The 20,312-nt window shown below is 41.9% G+C and overlaps 1 protein-coding gene across 2 annotated transcripts in view; it reads right to left on the bottom strand.

Annotated features, from left to right (window-relative positions):
* The window catches only part of USP13 (ubiquitin specific peptidase 13), a 90,769-nt gene that overhangs the window by 46,474 nt on the left and 23,983 nt on the right, over window positions 1-20,312 (bottom strand). For both annotated transcript variants that reach the window (XM_044434656.1, XM_044434655.1), the window contains exons 3-4: window positions 19,892-19,952; window positions 807-928 (exon numbers count right to left, since the gene is read on the bottom strand). In XM_044434656.1, coding sequence (XP_044290591.1) covers window positions 807-928; window positions 19,892-19,952 — 183 coding nt within the window. The remainder of the gene's footprint in view (window positions 1-806; window positions 929-19,891; window positions 19,953-20,312) is intronic.

Consider the following 20,312-nt stretch of genomic DNA (forward strand, 5'->3'; position numbering starts at 1 on the left):
CTGCACTCTACAAATGTTTTACTCCACAAAAATATAAAGGATCTGCTTTATATATCTAGAGTGTTTCTAGCCAGAGGGCTTTTAGTGCTACCAATCAAAAGGCATTGTGCTGCTATTCCATCTTTCTTTCGTTTAATGGACTGAAGATAGACATGGTGAGGAAACACATGAAGATTGCAAATGGAAGATGTTGATGTCAGGAGCTCCCCATAAAAATCCACGCACATGGCCTGGTAATTGAACAACAGAAGCCTTGTCTAGACACACTCCTAGTCAGACTAACGGTTCAGTGAGCTCAGTATGACCTAGTTTAACTCGCAGGAGCTCTCCAAGACCTTTCCCGGTCATGCTACCCGAATCCACAAAAGTGAATACAGATGTAAAAGAAAAAGGGAACACCTAGTACACTCCTCACACTTGAACATTTTTAGTCCAAGACAGCAAGGTACATATAGGATCTGCCTTGCAAAATTAGCATTTATCATACCTGATATACCAAAAGCAACACTCAGAAGCAAATTCAAGTCATTGTACTTAGGCACCCTGGGCTCCAATCCCAAGACCACTCATTTACTTCCAGGTAAAAATGCACAGGACGTAGCATTGTGTCCAGAGCACTCTATAATGCTCATTCATCCTCACGGCAAAGCTGAGTGATTTAATCATCAGTACAGAAACGTGTCTTTAAAAGTATCTTTCCACTATGCTAAAATCCTCAAGAAGCCGTTTCAACATACATCACCAAAAATAAATCTAAACAACACATTTTTCCCTTTAAACACACTCCATCACACTCACTTACTTACCAATGCTGGTAATTCTTCTATGTTGGGTAGAGGAATTTCATAGTGGTCTGGGAATATAACGAGTTTAGCTTCATCCTCATATTCATAATCATCATTGTTTAAATCACCATTGGATTCTAAATCTGCAAGAAAGGGGTGGGGAAACCAAATAGAGCTTTAAGAAGAGAAAAAATAAGAGCTGTATCTTCATCAGCCATGCTCTCAGATAGGGATGGAAAAATCCCAGGCATGTGGTAGGATGCCCAGAGGGATGCCTTGTGCTAATGAATCCAAAATACTTGTTCAGCCCTGTAAAGAAGTGGTACCCAAATTTAATTCTGGCTCTTTCAAGAATGAGGATAACATTCACAGTGTTAGAATTTCCAAGTCCTCCCAACCGAGTAGCTTCAGCATTCAGCTCACTTGCAGTTATGCAGCTGAAGCGTGAAAATGCACTCATTGATTTTCTTCTTCAAACTCAATGGGGACAGATATAAGCCCTGGTTCTAAACACCTCATAGTTTGCCTGCCTGTGATTTTAAAAATTCGTGACAGAGTTTACTTTTTCTCAGCTATAACTGTGGTGAATGACAAAAGATTTAAGAATGTGGTTTGAGAGAGGTTTCATTTCTCATGGTGAATACATACATATTTCTTTTGTTCCACTGTGAACTCCTGGCAAATAGGTTTTATAGGGTTTGGAAACACAAAGTCCTGCAAAACCCATTTAACAGTGCAGAAAGTGGGATAAAGGTAAAAGGTTTCCCCTTGACATTAAGTTCAGTCATGCCTGACTTTAGGGGGCGGTGCTCATCTCCGTTTCCTAGCCAAGGGAGCCAGCGTTTGTCCGCAGACAGTCTCCGTGGTCATGTGGCCGGCATGACTAAACACTGAAGTACACAGGACACTGTTACCTGCCCACCAAAGTGGTACCTTTTTATCTACTTGCATTTGCATGCTTTCGAATTGCAAGGTTGGCAGGAGCTGGGACGGAGCAACGGGAACTCACCCCGTTGTGCAGATTCGAACCAGCGACCTTTCGAGCAGCACAGCAGTTTAAACCACTGCGCCACCTGCAGTCCCTGAAAGTGGGATACAGGTACCCATATAAAGGAACATTTTCTTTTTCAAACTCTATTTCAGCTTTCTGGGAAAAGCAACAAACTCCTACCATCAATTCTACCAAAGATCAATATAACACAAGCTTGTGAGAAAATTAATAGCTATGCAGAAAACTGGCAGTCTTTCCAAGTCCTCTGATTAGAGTAACTTCTGCTAGAATTTGGGACAAACTATTGCCCTTAAGAAAGGCACACACATACCAAACCCAAGGTAACTTAAGGAAAAAATAGTGTTTTGAGAGGGAGAAGGTCATCTTATTAGTGAAGGAAGTTATTTATTCATTACACTCATATCCTGTCTTTTCTCCGAAACAGCATCTATCCCATCACCTCATTTTAAACACAGAAGAGCCTTGTGTAGGTGGGGTTGAGTATGTGCGACTGGCCCAAGGTAACCCACTAAACTTCATGATTGCGAATTTCAATTTGACACCTACTCAGTCATAAACCAACACACTAATAACTACACTGGCCCTCAAAATCAATTTGCACATGATAACCAAATATAGCTTCCCCTTCTTCCCTGGCACTCAGTGGAAAACACTCCTGCCTGCATACAGAGCAGAGTTCCTAGTTTTCATGCAGGCCCTCTTAGGTTCAATTTCTGGAATCTCCAGGCAGGGCAGGGAAGGTTCCTGCCTGGAAGAGCCACTGCCAGTCAGTGCCTACAATACTAGACTCGATGGACCAATCAGCTGACTCAGTACAAGGTGGCTTCCTATGTGGGGAAACAGCCATAACAACTGGGCTGTACTGGAATCCTCTTGTAACTGGTTCTGCTATCACAGAGGCTGAAACAACATCAACCGACATGGTGCAAAAAAGTGTGGTTCTCTCCCGGTTCACACAGAGATTTCCCCCGGCATTACCAGACACATAAGGAATTTCATGGAGGGAAACAGCCAGTCTACATGTGTGAACTGGATAGAAAATGACATTCTTGTATTCTCAAGAGCATGCCACCGCAAGACCTTCCCTATATTGTTAAGTAATTCAATCTATTCATTTATCCATCCAAAGGTAACAAGATATTTAATATACAGCCAACAAAACAAACAAATACGATGCGTGGTAAAACCGATTCTCCCTCTCCTCAAAAACTCAAGACTCTAGTGAAAACTTTACATAAATGAAGTAGTTAGTTTTGAGGGAGGAGTTTTCTCAGATGCTAGCATGCCTGAGAGATATATTCCCATGACTGAAATCCCAGACTGGTAGGCAGTCTGCCTCATATTCCTAGATGTACTGAAGTGAGCAATTACTTCTTTTGGGGCAGAAAAAATGTACTCTGCAATTGCTCCATAATTTCACCTGTTCCAAGGCTCAGTATTGCCACTGCGATGAGATATGCAGGGAATAAGCCCTGGTGAGACTGGACAAAAATTGCTGGCAGCACCCAGTGCTTTCACAGTGCTAATGTCATTGAACTAGTGTAAAGGCACAGGGAGATAGCAGTGATCCATCAGCACATTTTTGCCAGAATAACCTTTTTTTCTTTGCCTAGTACGCTCGAATAACATTGCCCCGGGTCTGCTATGGAGAAAGAATCAGCAATACTCTCATTATATAAATCTTAATGTTGCAATGCTGCCCTTTGAGAGGTAGAGCCCTCAAAGGCAGATTAGAAATATGTTAGATAAAATATTCTTTATAGTCTTTGGGCATCCCTCTCAGTACAGACAGCACCATCTAGACTGATTCTGCAATCCACACACAATTCCATCACACAAACTGCTAGATATCTGCGGCCACATTTCAGCCATGTAGAGTGCTGGAAGTCAAAGCACTGAATTGGATACATGCAGATACACACACACACTTACACTGAACAACATCCTTTTGAACTCAGGCTTAAGGTATGATGTTACACATATTTGCAGACCTTTCATGTATCACCCTACCTTGACAGAGATGGTAACTGTTACTGACACTTTGGCAAGCTCCCATGTCAATATTTGCATGGTATGGGGTCACCTGTGAAATTAGGCCAGAAACTTCAATTCGTTCAAACTAGGGTGACGAGACTGGTGACTGGGACTGGCCAACATGATCATAACCTACCAGTTTTTCCCCAACTGCACTAATTGAATGGGGCCTGGAAACAGGATGACAAAGTGCTGTTTTAAACCTTTCAAGCTCTAAAGGGCTTAGGGCCAGGCTACTTGAAGGACTTTTCTTCCCATATTCCTCTACTCAAACAGTCTTGGTTATTGGGAAGTTTAAAATTATAATGAATAAATGCATACATAAATATTTAAGATAAACTTTGTTGCTGTTGTTAGTTGCGAAGTCATGTCCGACCCATCACGACTCCATGGACAACCTTCCTCCAGGCCTTCCTGTCCTCTACCATCCCCTGGAGTCCACCTAAGCTCACGCCGACTGCTTCTGTGACTCCATCTAGCCACCTCATTTTCTGCCGTCCCCTTCTTCTTTTGCCATCTATTGTTCCCAGCATTAGGCTCTTCTCCAGGGAGTCCTTCCTTCTCATTAGGTGGCCAAAGTATCTGAGTTTCATCTTCAGTATCTCGCCTTCTAAAGAGCAGTCAGGGTTGATCTCCTCTAGGACTGACCGGTTTGATCGCCTTGCGGTCCAAGGGACTCGCAGGAGTCTCCTCTAGCACCGCAATTCAAAAGCCTCAATTCTTCAGTGCTCGGCCTTCCTTATGGTCCAGCTTTCACAGCCATACATTGCAACTGGGAAAACCATAGCCTTGACTATACGCACTTTTGTTGGCAGGGTGATGGCTCTGCTTTTTAGTATGCTGTCTAGATTTGCCATAGCTTTCCTTCCCAGGAGCAAGCATCTTTTAATTTCTTGGCTGCAGTCCCCATCTGCGGTGATCTTGGAGCCCAGGAAAATAAACTCTGTCACTACCTCCATTTCTTCCCCATCTATTTGCCAGGAAGTGAGAGGACCAGATGCCATGATCTTGGTTTTCTTAATGTTGAGTTTCAAGCCAACTTTTGCGCTCTCCTCCTTCACCCGCATCAAGAGGCTCTTTAGTTCCTCTTCACTTTCTGCCATGAGAGTGGTATCATCTGCATATCTGAGCTTGTTGATATTTCTCCCAGCAATCTTAATTCCAACTGGTGATTCATCTAGCCCCGCCTTTCTCATGATGTGCTCTGCATGTAAATTAAATAGGCAGGGCGACAGTAGTATACAGCCTTGCCGAACTCCTTTCTCAATTTTGAACCAATCAGTGGTTCCGTGTCCAGTTCTCACTGTTACTTCTTGACCCGCATATAGGTTTCTCAAGAGACAAATAAGATGGTCTGGAACTGAAGAGCCAGTGTGGTGTAGTGGTTAAGAGCATGGGACTGGGACTCAGAGGACCTGGGTTCTAGTCCCCGCTCAGCCATGGAGCCAACTGGGTGACTTTAGGCCAGTCACAGACTCTCAGCCCAACCTACCTCACAGGGTTGTTGTGGGGATAAGATGGAGGAGGAGAGATTATGTAAGCTGCCTTGAGCCCTTTGTAGGAAAAAGGCAGGATATAAATCGCAATATGAATGAATGAATGAACGAACAAACGAACGAACGAACTCCCATCTCTTTAAGAACTTGCCACAATTTGTTGTGATCCACACAATCAAAGGCTTTAGCATAGCCAATGAAGCAGAAGTAGATGTTTTTCTGGAACTCCCTAGCTTTCTCCATGATCCAGCGTATGTTGGCAATTTGATCTCTAGTTCCTCTCCCTCTTCAAAATCCTGCCTGTACTTCTGGTTGTTCTCGGTCCACATACTGCTGGAGCCTAGCTTGTAGGATTTTGAGCATAACTTTGCTAGCATGTGAAATGAGTGCAACGGTGCAGTAGTTTGAACATTCTTTGGCATTGCCCTTCTTTGGGATCGGAATGTAAACTGACCTTTTCCAATCCTGTGGCGACTGTTGAGTTTTCCAAATTTGCTGGCATATTGAGTGTAGCACTTTTACTGCATCGTCTTTTAAGATTATGAATAGCTCAGCTGGAATACTGTCACCTCCACTAGCTTTATTGTTGCTCAGACTTCCTAAGGCCCATTTGACTTCACATTCCAGGATGTCTGGCTCGAGATCAGTGACCACCCCATTGTAGTTATCAGGGACGTTAAGCTCTTTCTTGTATAGTTATTCCGTGTAGTCTTGCCACCTCTTCTTAATCTCTTCTGCCTCTGTTAGGTCCCTGCCATTTTGGTCCTTTATCATGCCCATCATTGCATGAAATGTTCCCTTCATATCTCCAATTTTCTTGAAGAGATCTCTGGTCCTCCCTATTCTATTGTTTTCTTCTATTTCTTTGCACTGTTCATTTAAGAAAGCATTCTTATCTCTTCTAGCTATTCTCTGGAATTCTGCATTCAATTGGATGTATCTTTCTCTTTCGCCCTTGCCTTTCGCTTCTCTTCTTTCCTCAGCTATTTGTAAAGCCTCCTCAGACAGCCATTTTGCTTTCTTGCATTTCTTTTTCTTTGGGATGGTTTTAGTTGCTACCTCTTGTACAATGTCGCAAACCTCCGTCCAGAGTTCTCCAGGCACTCGTCTATCAGATCTAATTCCTTAAATCTATTTGTCACCTCTACTGTATATTCATCAGGGATATGATTTAGGTCATACCTGAGTGGCCTAGTGCTTTTCCCTACTTTCTTCAGTTTAAGCCTAAATGTTGCAACGAGAAGCTCATGATCTGAGCCACAGTCAGCTCCTGGTCTAGTTTTTACTGACTGTATAAAGCTTCTCCATCTTTGGTTGCAGAGCACATAGTCAATCTGATTTCTGTGTTGACCATCTGGTGATGTCCATGTGTAGAGTCATCTCTTGGGTTGTTGGAAAAGAGCGTTTGTCATATTCTCTTGACAAAATTCTACCAGCCTGTGCCCTGCTGCATTTTGTACTCCAAGGCCAAACTTGCCTGTAATTCCAGTTATCTTTTGGCTTCCTACTTTAGCATTCCAATCCCCCAGGATGATAAGGACATCATCTTTGCGTGTTAATTCTAGAAGGTGTTGTAGGCCTTCATAGAACTGGTCAAGCCTTTCAGCCTCTTCAGCACCAGTGGTTGAGGCATAGACTTGGACTACTGTGATGTTGAATGGTTTGCCTTGGATTCGAACTGAGATCATTCTGTCATTTTGGAGATTGTATCCCAGTACTGCGTTTCCTACTCTTTTATTGACTATGAAGGCTACTCCATTTCTTCTGAGGGATTCTTGCCTGCAGTAGTATACCGGATGCTCATCTGAATTAAATTTACCTATTCCTGTCCATTTTAGTTCACTGATTCCCAAGATGTCGATGTTCAGTCTTGTCATCTCTTGTTTGACCACATCCAACTTGCCTTGATTCAGAGATCTTACATTCCAGGTTCCTATGGAGTATAGTTCTTTACAGCATTGGACTCTCCTTTCACCACCAGATACATCCGCAACTGAGTGTCCTTTCGGCTTTGACCCAGTCGCTTCATTCTTTCTGGTGCTACTAGTACTAGCCCTCCGCTCTTCCCCAGTAGCATATTGGACACCTTCCGACCTGAGGGGCTCATCTTCCGGCGTCATATCTTTTTGCCTTTTGGTACTGTCCATGGGGTTTTCATGGCAAAGATACTGGAGTGGGTTGCCATTTTCTTCTCCAGTGGATCATGTTTTGTCAGAGCTCTCTGCTATGACCTGTTTCTTGGGTGGCCCTGCATGGCATAGCTCATAGCTTCACTGAGCTACGCAAGCCCCTTCGCCATGACAAGGCAGTGATCCATGAAGGTAAGCTATATGCTGCTAATTTCCCTATTGGGACAATGATTTTTTTAGACAATAGCGCAAAGGTATAGACCCCTTTGTTTGCTTTCCACACATTAGGTTTGCACTGTCATGAAAAGGAGGTTTATACTGCATTGGAAAAGGAGAAAGGAAATAACGGAATATCAAAGATGTAAACACAGAAATTAAAAAAAAAATCTAAAGACAATGACAGCATTCTTATTAGATCTTTCAAAGCTGCTCAAGATTAGAAGTTTAACAGTGGTCCACAAAGCTTTGGAGAAGGAATATAATTCTCTGCAGGTGATACAGCAGCAAATTTCAGGACACAAAGGGAAGAAAAGGATGACACTGTTCCATGATTTACTCAGGTGGCCAGTAGTTGTTCTTTAATTGCACTTGCTAAAAGGATGGTGTAAATTGATGTCTGATGGCCTTAATGGCTCCTTCCAGCTCTATGATTCTACATCGTTGACATGACATACCCATTAAGTAAATATTGGTGAAATGTAGTTACATTCCTTATGGAAACAAAGGAACTTCCACCCACTTCACATCAGAAAACTTTGCAATAAAGAAATGGTAATTATTTTGTTGGCAACAACTAGGAAGTGAACTGGTGGTGAAATATTCTATGATTTTAGTTAGCCAACTAATTCCTTGAATTATCTGATAATGATAATGGGCTCAGTCTTCAATTATCAAGAAGTATTTCAGTTATTTCACAACTAATGGTGCTTTGTCCGCTCTGACCATTTATAAGTCAAAAGGTCTGATAAGTACTAGATATGAAATTGGATTCAAGTCTTTGTTCAGAACAAATGGCAGCTTTCTAGACTGGGTGGCCTTGGATAAGCCATTTTCTTTCTATTCTCAGAATGAAAATAATTTTTCATACAAAGTTCTTTCCAGAAATGAAGGAAAATTCTATAATAGTTAACACCTAAATGTACTATGGAAATAATTTTTTCCAATACTTTGTATCATCCAGAAAGGTACAGAACGTTTTTCTTTGCACTGCACAATGCAGTATCAATTTATCTTTCAAACAAGCCTGTTAAAACAGGGGTGAATTTCAGGGATGGAGATAGTGAAACTCTTCTGAAAAGCATCTATTAAATTACTGCTTACCAAGCCATCAAAGAATGCACACAGATAAGGAAATCACAAGAGAATCTTCAGTTATTATTGGAAAAACAGCTTGGGGCACTAATGCCAACTACACAGAAATGCCTGACCCAGAAGTCTGATTTAGAAGCCCTTTCTCCTATTCCCAAATACCTACAAACTATGCATGGTGACAGAAAGACATGCACACACTTTGAACATGCTTGGAGGAAGTACCACCTCACATTAACCTGGCATGAGTATGCTTTGATTTTAGCATGCTTTCTGAAATATACATCTTGTGCAGAGGGCTAATTTCTTTATAACCACAAAAGGACACCAAGTAATGTACACTCCATATGATCATAAATAACTATATAAATGCGAAATATTTCATAAAACACCTTGTTTTATGTCACACTGCTAATGACATCAGAGATAGATAGGCAATCATGTCCTTTTCTAAATTACTAGATAGGACATCTCAATATTTTAGCACCTAGGCTGTGAAATCCTTTGGGTTCTCAGGTGCTCATGCTTCCTCAAACAAACACAGGCTAATTACTTAATAAAATTAACTTTTTTAATATATCTGACAGAGGAGGGGCACTGAGTCCTGGCTGGAAATTCCCCACTGAGCCAGGTGAACTTTTCCAGTTTGCACATAGACAGAAAAGAGAACCGAGGAAACTGTTATGTCCCACATATCTTAAAGGGTGGAAAATGAGTACCTTTCTCTAAAAATACTGGCAGATACAAATTGGAGAATCCTCTGGAAGCTAGAGTAGGACAAGAAGCTATTCTGATAAAAGTCTTGTGCCAGAATCACAAGAGCCTCTGTTCTGCTTTAGAGGAAGCTGCAGCTGCTATGACCTAAGCCAGGTTTATTAAGAGGGGTTTGAAAGAGCTGATGTGAAGAGCAGTTTATTTCCCTTCTAAGGGGCTGGAAGCTCTTGGAGGTTCAGTCAGAACTGCAGTTAAAAACGGTACTGCCATCAGAGGAGACACACCAAAGGTCACAACCACGACACTGGAAAGATGAACAAGATGACAGCGGGCACAGCAAAATAAGCACTCGTGTAAGCCCGGAGGGCAGGGTAAGGAAAGGAGGCGAGAAGATGGACTGAGAAGCTGTTATTTTTGGGCAAGCAGTCAGTAGGGTCTATTTCCTTCAGATACCATCTGGTCAAGTTCAACGAGCATCATGGAGGATGACAAACGTTTGGCCACTCGCTGGCTGGCTGACTGAAAAGAGCAGCTGAGGCCTGGCTGAAGGCAGACAAGCAAGCCATAAGCTAACACACTGGAGGAGAAATAAATGAGAGGATTGCTTGACTAGACATGTCCAGATCAGATTTAGATGTTACCAACTGAATGTGCTAATAATAGCTGGAGAATCGGATCCCAGGCTAGGCTCCCAAAGAGGATGCCTGCTGCGTTCAAGGAATGGAGATAAAAGGAAAATCCTCAAACACAAAAGTGTGGCTTGCAGATTCTGGCATTTGGGGTCCCAGTTGTGGTTTTCCTTGTACCAAATACCATCCTGTTCTAGGACATTATCATTTACATCCCACCTTTCCTAGAGATATTGTTCAAATATGGTGCGCCATATAAATCTAATACATACATGGTATGCATGTAAATCTAATATATACATGGTTCTTGCCACCCTGTGTTGACATAACAACTCTGTGAGGTAGAATAAACCAAGGAAGAGGGATGGCCCCAAAATGAGCTTCATGGCTGAGTGAGGATTTGAGCCTGGATCTTTCCAGTCTTATTATTTGTTTTACAGATTTTTCTACTTAAAAGTAGCCAAAGCAGCATACAAAATAAAAGATAATTTAAAAGTACATTCAAATTCATATATGCTCACACAAAAACCCTGATCCAAATAACTTAGTATTTATTTTGCACTGTGAAAGCCAGTGTGGCACACTGCTTGGAGTGTTTGATGGGGACTCAGGAAAGCTGAGTTTCCCCCACACAGTTTCTCAGTCACTGGGTGACTTCAGGCCAGTCACTGCCACTCAGCCTAACCTACCTCACAGGGTTGTTGTGAAGATGGAGAGGAGAACACTTTGGGTTACTTGCAAGAGGAAACAAGGCAGGGTATCAATGTAATTTAATAATAGTAGTAAAGATAACACAGTCTTAATAAATCAAACTCTAATTAAAAGAAACAGCAATCAAACCTTGAGACATCAGTCATATACAAACATATCCAGCTGTCAATGAAAATCTGGAATAGCTATTTTTAAGCCCCCTCCCCAAAAAAAACCTGAGAGATCACCTGGTGAAGCTGGCACATAGTTATGGTAAAAATGATTAGGATACCATAAGCTTTGCTCAAAGAGCAGAAGCTATACATTAAGTGTTGCTATTATTGCTACTGCTATTCAGGGATTCTGCCTACTTGATCAATCTAACATGCAATATGCAGCTATAATCCATACTGGCAAATGAATCAAGGTTATAAAAATAGTCATGAATAATATATGCACTCTGGGCCCATTATCTGCCTGTTTGGAAAAACAATTTTACAGGGCAATTTGGACTTTATGATGCATCTTACCAGAATCTGCTACATTTTTAATTGTGGAATGGGTCACTTTAGTCAGAGCCCTGTAGTACTATTTTACAAAAAGAAATAATGAGCAACAGTGAGTGCCTTACAGATCCAAAATAAATTTGCAACAGGGGGAGAAAATCTTAGAAATGTTCCTAGAGCATTCACTCTCATTCATGGAATATTATAGCGGAATTTATTGTTCTTCCAGAATGTGAAATCCTCCATTTTTAACTCTCCTGTATCTCCTCCCTTTCTTTCCACACATGCACGCACACACACACAAATCAGCTGAGCAGAGAAAGATGGAGTGCCGCATAATGCCTTGTGATGGCTATAACTAGAAGCCATCTGCCATGAAACACACATAGTCACATTTGATTACTGCATCGTTTTTGCAGCCCAATTCTCAGACCTTACTTCATGCACCTTGAAAGAGAACCTGTGAAAGAGCCAGGGCATCTCTGTCTCCCAATTCAGCAATGGGGAAAAAGAGGCTTTGTACATTGGGGCATGTCACCTCCAACATATCTATGACTGAGTCAATATGTGAGACTAAGATTTGCCAGGGCAGAGGGACCATTTCATGCGACAAAGGCAGCATATGGTGTGTGCAGGAAATGCCCACACACGCTGGCAGACAGTGTGTTCATCAACCCCATGCACAGGGTTCAGTGAAACATCCCCTGCACGGATGCACCATGAGGGCAATCTAGTTGTACTAACACAGCCCAGCTTGAATGGGGTTGAAGTTGGTGGATATAGGATTTTTAAAGTGCTTTTTCTTTGACTACCCTGACCCCTCAAGGGTTGTCAAAATATGAAAAGGAAGGATATAGCCAGGTTAGAGTCAGTGCAGCGTAGGTCCACAAGGTTGGTGGCCGGTTTGCAGGGGATGGGGTATGAGGCGAGACTGAGGGAACTGGGTCTCTTCAGCCGGGAGAAGAGGAGATTCAGAGGGGATCTGTTGGCGAAATACAGTTATGTGAGTGGGTGTCACATGGAGGTGGGTAGAGACCTGTCCTCCCCTGCAGAGGAGGGCAGGATGTGCTCCAACAGAGCAAAGCTCAGGGAACCAAGGTCAATTTAGATGCCAGGAAGTACTGCCTGACAGTTAGGACCCTGAGGGTATGGAATGGGCTTCCACGGGAGGTGGTTGAGGCCCCATCGGTGCGGGTGTTCAAGGACAGGCTACACTTGCACATTGTGGGCATGTCATGAACGGAGCCGGCTGGAGCCGGGGGTCAGACCAGATGGCCCGGGAGACCCCTTCTGACTCACTCTGTTTCTAAGTTTCTATGAACCCAACTCATAGAATCACAGAATAGGAGAGGTAGAAGAGGTCAGAGGGTCATCAGGTTTAACCCCCTGCTAAGTGCAGAACTCACAATTAAACCATCCCTCTCAAATGGCTGTCCAACTGCATTTGTCCACACTTGAATGTCTCCAGTGTGGGAAAGCCCACAACCTCCTTAGGTCATTGGTTCCATTGTTGTACTGCTCTAGCAGTCAGGAAAATGTTCCTGATACCTAGCCAGAATCTGGCTTTCTGTAACTTGAGCCCATTATTCCATGTCCTGTTGTCTAACTCATTAACTACAGAACTGATCAGAACACTAAACACTGTCTTCCATCCTAAACCCTTGTGGCACATGTTGCATTAAACCCCTAAAATCAACTCAAACCATCCTGGTTATAAAATCTAATCAATAAATCACGCTGATTAATTTAATTGGTTTAAAACTTGAATAATTGTTGAAAAAGAGAAAGTTCAGGTTAATCACGTAACACTTTTTAAAAACTGATTATTTTCAACAAAATTACTGATAATAATGGAAAATGGGAGAAGCCCTTTTAGAAGAGGCACCTTCCCTTCTCACTGACTCAGGAGAAAATGCCTTCTCCAGGATGGTACCTCCCACAATATGCATATGCACTACCTAGAAACAAAGAAAGTTAATTTCAATAACATGGAAATTAATTCAATTAATTTTCTTTTGATTAGATTCCTTCTATCAGGTGACACCTCCAAAACACTATATTTAGTAAAGAAAATAAAATGTTTTCATAAGCTTTCAAACAACAGTAGAGTTTTTAAGAAGTTAAAGCAATCTCTCTCAGCCTTGAAGCTGCTCTTTTACTTTTAGCTCATGACAACTGACAAAGTCAGAAGATAACTTTAAAGTCACAGTCATCAGCTGTGACTTTCCAGTGGTTTGGAGTAGAAAAGTACTCTCTACTGCCCCAATATGATGTTTGAAAAACAAAACCCTGTCTTCTTTTCTATTCTGCCTTTCATTCTACCCTGTTGATTTGCGTAAGGATATCAATTAAGGAAGTTTCTAATACAGAAGGGAGTGGAAAGAGTTTTATGCGTTAACAAGTTTATACCTCAAAGAGCATTAAAAGTGAGAATGCAACAAATGTTCACCTGGGATCAACAGCCTCCATTTGGGGGTACCTTCTGATACAGGATTAAGTAATGCTGAATCTAATCCACACTGCCCTCTGTACTAGTGAACGAGTTTCTGTTTTACTCACATGTATGCATGGATTTAATAGATGTATATCCTGCCTTTTTTTCTTACTAAGAACTCAAAGCAGTTTACAACATTCTCTGCCTGCTGCTTTCAATATTATCCTTACAACAACAGCCCTGTGAGGTATTTGGGTCTGAGAATCTGGCCCAAAGTCACCCAGTTGGCTCCATGGTTGGATGGGGACTAGAACCCAGATCTCCTAAGTCCCAGTCCTGTGCTCTTAACAACTACACCACACTGACTTTCTCATGCATGTTGAGATTATTTCAGTTATCGTTAGCCCTTACTCTCAAACATCACAAATCTTGCAAACATCTCTGGAATCCTATGTTTATGCACATGGAAATGGAGGACTAAGGAAGATCCTTATATAAATTGTTGCTCTCACCTTAAAAACAGCTGTGTTTTTAACATTAGAAAGATCCCTAATGTGAAGAACTCCTGCTTCAAAATCACCAGTCTTAATCCCCACAAAATTAGCTTTCCCAAGGGTTCTTCAATTCACTTATATTCATCATACTGTCTCCTCCTGAGAACTGTCCAGGTTTTATGGAGATGCATACTAGATGACCCCTTCATGATGCTTGCTCCTTGGGAGGAAAGCTATGGCAAATCTGGACAGCATACTAAAAAACAGAGACATCACCCTGCCAACAAAAGTGTGTATAGTCAAGGCCATGGTTTTCCCAGTTGCAATGTATGGCTGTGAAAGTTGGACCATAAGGAAGGCTGAGCGCCAAAAAACTGAGGCCTTTGAATTGTGGTACTGGAGGAGACTCCTGCGAGTACCTTGGACCGCAAGGCAATCAAACTGGTCAGTCCTAGAGGAGATCAACCCTGACTGCTCTTTAGAAGGCCAGGTACTAAAGATGAAACTCAAATACTTTGGCCACCTAATGAGAAGGAAGGACTCCCTGGAGAAGAGCCTAATGCTGGGAACAATAAATGGCAAAAGAAGAAGAGGACGGCAGAGAATGAGGTGGCTAGATGGAGTCACTGAAGCAGTCAACATTTATTTTATTTATTTTATTTTTCGATTTATATCCTGCCTTTTTCCTACAAAGGGCTCAAGGCAGCTTACATCATTCTCCTCCTCCATCTTATCCCTACAACAGCCCTGTGGGGTAGGTTGGGCTGAGAGTCTGTGACTGGCCCAAAGTCACCCAGTTGGACATGAGCATAAATGGACTCGGGGATGGTGGAGGACAGGAAGGCCTGGAGGAATGTTGTCCATGAGGCTGCGATGGGATGGAGGCGATTAGCAACAACAACAATACTAAATGAGTTGGAGAGGCCTCTGTAACAGAGGTAAAGCCCCTCTCTGGCCATTTCGTTTCAGGTAGGATTCCATAGCAAGAGGATTCCATAGCATTCCCTTTGAGGGAATGTTCCTCCAATGCAGGCACTGACAAACTGCAGATACTCAACCCCAAAGTCGGATAATTCATTCTTTAATACTCACAGCTGAGTGACTTGATGAATGGAAAAGTCTGTTTTCTTATTCACACAGAACCAAAACAGACAATACTTTAAATGGGTGCCTATCACCTGTCTTCTTTTCAATTTTAGTATGCAAGCAAGAAAAAAGACATGGCTGCTAGACAGACATTTAACTGTTTGTTTTGGCATTGGAGAGAACAAAATGGGGATCTGAATCCATGTTTAGAAAGCAGCACTTTGTGAAATGGAAATACAGATGACTGCTGTGGGAAGAGGATGGCTACACAATCTTCGGACCTACTACTGCTCTTTAAGAAGCATGGATGGAAATGATAAGTTGATGAAAGTGTACTAAAGAGTAACTAACCTATATTGCAGGGATGGCCAAACTGAGGGTCATGAGCCACATGCAGCTCTCTGGGTTTATTTTGCAGCTTGAAGAGGTGCCAAAAAGTCTATAGTATAGTAGGTCCCTAGAAGTTTCTGGCATGAAGTGGGGAAGGGACAGGACAGGATGCGCCTGATCAGACAAGGCACACAATTAAGGCCAAGGCTAGGGTGTGAAATTGAGCTGCTTCCTTTGCAGGCCCTGCTGGAGCTGAAGGGACCACACGGCAGCTGCACTTCAGGGAGGATCGGGTCCCTTGCCAAAACTTTTGGCACAGCAGCTGGCAAGGAGATTTCCAGCTGCTTCTGTTGCTGGGCAATGTCTTGCATCCAAGCTCCCAAAGCAGCAGAGCACGGCCACTCAAGTTTCCGCTGATATTCTGTTCCAAAAAGAAAACAGAAAGGCCTAACTCCGAAAGGTTTTTAGTCATTTCATCTTGAAAGTATAGTGGTGTCCTAACAGAAGTTTATTCAGCAGTAAGTCCTACTATGCTCAGCAGAGCTTACTCCTAGGTAACTCTACGCAGGGTTGCATTAACTGAAATACATGTTAATCAATGAGTCATGTGATTTTGTCAGAAATTTTCAATGACTCATAGCCAAGATGGAGACTCACAAGACCCAGCCTGATAATTGTAGCAATGTCTGTCTAGTCATTCATAAATAAATAAATACTTGTTCATGTCTTGTGGCTCTCAAACATCTGACATTGACCATATGTAAATTCTCAATTTTTGCTCAAACTCTAGCTCTCAATTCCTTTGAGCAAGTCTGGCCATCCCTGCTATATTAGGTGAACTGAGGTTTAGAATGACCAGATATACATATAAAAAGGAAGACCCTTCCATACTTTGCTTGCAATTCCTCCCTCTTCCTCAAAAGTTTCAGCTGCTTTGTCTTTGCTCACAAACTGCTTTAGTTATGCTCAGACCTCCCCCCTTCCCCCCCAGAATTCAAGCCAAAAGGGAGTGGGGGCTGAGAAGGATTTAACAGACTGCGCAGGTTTCTTAGATAGAATGCATACTTCAATAAAAAAAATATCCTACAACTCCCAGCATTCCCCAGCCAGTAATGGCTGGCTTGGGTTGTGCCTTTAGTCACATTCCATAGATCAAAGTCTCTCAAATTGAGGACTAAGCAATTGTTCAGATTCAGCCAGGAGAAAAAGGAGTGGGGGAATTAATCCCTCCAGTACAGAGTGCACAAACAGCTGAACAGCAACTTAGGCCTCTGTTATTTTCTCTGCAGTGCACACGAACCATAGGAATGAAGGAGTCTGTCCAAAAACAATAAAGCAAAGCAAGAACAATGTGACCCTAATGTGTCATCTTCTCTACATAAGAGCAGCCATCTCCAAGGGGAAAAAACCCCTAGTCATTGGAAGAATCCATTTAAATCAGACACATTAAAAAGAAATTAAGGAAGGCTTCACAAAGAGCAAGGGAAAGGCAGTTGAGGCACAGCCAATTCATCCATTGGATTAAGGAAGAATTGGTCCCTGATGGCAACCCTAAAGGTTGTGCCAAGCCCAAAGCCTGCCAGACACTTCCTGATACTGTTGGGAAAATTTGGGTAAATCCTGTCTGAAAAGCTTTTGTGTGTGCTTTTGAATTTTGGTTTCAAATCCTGTCTTCCTTCTCAAAAACCAAACTGTCACTGTTTAAAATGGCGCGCCCCCCCCTCCTTTCTCTCACCTTTAGCTGTGGGCTACAGTAGACAGGCCATTCAGTCCAAATATACATTGTAAATAGTCATTGTTGGAATTCAGTTTTACAAGGAAGTATCTTCCTAGCCCAGAGGCTCCATGTGCCCTGGCCAATTCAGAATGTCTAGAGTCTAGATAAGAGTCTTGAGCTTATCATGCAGTTTCTCAGTAGCTTAAATTTACATGTCTTAAGCAGACCTGGAGATGGGTTCAAGCTACTGAACTAAAGTGTCAGTACAGGCAATTAGAAATATTGTAATCTTATTGTTGCTGTGTGATTGACTGACATTTATTTATCTGTTCTATATGTGATGACCTCAGAATCTTATTGTAATCTCTACATTCTGTCATCAATTACCCTGTACCTGAATGTGACTGGGAGTGTATAAAAACTCTCTAGTTGTGTTGAAGCTTTGCAGCAGAGTTCATCTCTGCCTGTCCGATAATGCATGCATTATCGTGAGAGTACCGCGGGAACCTTGGGGTAAATACAATAAAGCCTCAGATGGTCTGGACGCTTGGTCTTTCCCACGAACCCGAGTTTTATTTCCCTCTTCTCAAATTGAGATTCCAGGATTCTAACAATACTGTTCGGCTGTCCTTGATTATGCTGCTGACTGCCAGGCCGCATTTTGCATCTCGGTCAGCCATTTTGCCAGCTCCAGGGAAGAAGTAAGCCCAGTTCTAGTTGCTAGGCAACCACAGGGCCACTTCTCAATCAAAAGCGGAATCTCAGAAAAGGAGAGGCACATTTATTTTATGCATTTATTATGTTTATAACCCCCCTTTCCATAAGGAAGCCAAGGTGACTTCCATAAAACTCCTCCTCTCTATTTTACCCTCACAAAAAGCCTGTAAAGTAGGTTAGGCTGAGAATCAACGACTGGTCCAAATATATTTCTATTCTGCCTTTTTACCTGCAAGGAACCCAAGGCAGCTTGCATAACCCTCTTAACCCCTCTCCATTATATCCTCACAACAACCCTGTTGAGTAAGCTAGTTTGTTAGTGAATGGCTCAAAGTCACCCAACCACACTTCATGGCTAAACAGAGACGAGAACCCAGATTTCTTGAGCCCCAGTCTAACATGTTAACCACTATGCTACACAGGCTCATGACCACATTGGGCTTTGAGTGGATGAAAATTAAGCCTACCTTTTCATTTGCAATGGGAGAAGTTGCAGTCACCATTTATTTGAATCTGATCTTAAACTGCTCCTGATCCTGTTTTACTATTCTATTATTCCTTATTTGGGATAATTTTTATAATGCCTTTTGTATTTTGTTTTAATTTTGAATCATCTCATAAGACTGAAATTAGGCAAGAATAGACATGCACTAAAATATTTAAATGGAGATACAGAGGAAGATTCTATTCAAGGCACACAAAAATGTACTGTTAGTCTCCTTCCAGTAGTTACCACATGAAGCGTCTTTCACAAATCTTAACACTAGTTTTGGATATACTCCTGCGGGCTCAGTTGCACAATAAAGACATGCAGAGATGATTTTTTTGGTTCGTAAAGGGGGGAGGGGGGAATTTAACAACCTGGGAGACACCTGATTTTTTTTTAAACATTACTCCATCTCTCTCAAGCACTCTGCTCTCATGTTTTTGCATTAGAGATCTACAGACATACACAAAACCTCCCAAATTGACTCATTTGTTCAAATCAGTGTGTACTGTTCACCTTCTCTCAATTTCCCAGCCCATACACTGCTTGTTTCCAACGCTCCCTTGGCTGATCGTAGCCCATATTCTCCAGAGGTTGGGATTTTCCTCATCCTACAAATACCTGATTGTTCCAACACTTTTATCTTTTAAAAGGAAAAACAGTCCAACCAGAGAAAGGATTAACCCTAAAATATATATTCCCATGCACAAATATGCACATACATACACAACTAAGGTAACAGTCTGGGCTTAGATGTAAGACCCACTGATTTTAACAAGGGTCAAGGCACGGATAAACCAGATACAGGCTCACATCCGAAGCAAGCCGCAATACATTCCTAAAATAAAACAGCAAGCCTTTTGATAGAAAGCCTTGTGAATTCATGAATACTTCGGAGAGAATAAGAGCCTTGTGGTTAGGATAGCAGAGGGCAACTCAAGAGTCAGGAATTCAGTGTCAAACTTCCGCTCTGACCTTGGGGCCTAAATCTTTCTGCTCATTTTCGTTTCTTAAGACCCTCAGTAGCACAAAGAAAGGCTTCAAGGTTCAATTTATTAATGCATGCAAAGAGTTATTAGTGCACAGATGGGTGCAGAGAGAAAGGGAAGACAGTATTCCAAAGAATTTTGCAAGGCATTATGGGAATCCCTCTATGGGTTGCAAGCTTATAATGGGGATTCATTTTTTTAAAAAAATTAAAAGAGCCCTCTTTCCCAGCAGCTAAATAAATTATATTTTATCTGTGTAAGAGAAAATTCAAACAAAAAATACATGCACCTGGGTTAGTTAGAAGAAGGTTGTGAAAATGGCTCTTTACAATACCTAAAAATAGCTTGGTGTTTCTCCTTTTTGGTAAAGCTCCACCAGATGCCCCTGTTACCTTCTGGAAAGAAAGAAAAAGGGGAGAGATAAAAAAGAAGCAGCAGAAGAAGAAAGGTTAAAAATCTAGCTTATATCAGTAGAAGAAAAAAACTATTCTCATGTGCTCAGAAAAAATAAGGGCCCAACATAGAATTAGCCTGGGTGTGGATACTCTGGTATAAAATGTCTGTTGTTGTACCCAGTGTATGGCTCAAGAACTGGTTTCTATGCCACCTCCCAAGGTTATTAAAATGCAAATTTAACGTGTTAATAATAATATCATCATTAATCTTATTGGAAAGTACAACAGGCAATGATATTTTCAGTGGTGTAGAGATGCAAAGGCGTTTTGGGCTTTAACAGTTAATAAGAAAAGGTAATT

The sequence above is a fragment of the Varanus komodoensis genome, unplaced genomic scaffold (assembly GCF_004798865.1).
Source record: "Varanus komodoensis strain SLA01 unplaced genomic scaffold, ASM479886v1 scaffold28, whole genome shotgun sequence".
Taxonomy (NCBI): Eukaryota; Metazoa; Chordata; class Lepidosauria; order Squamata; family Varanidae; genus Varanus; species Varanus komodoensis.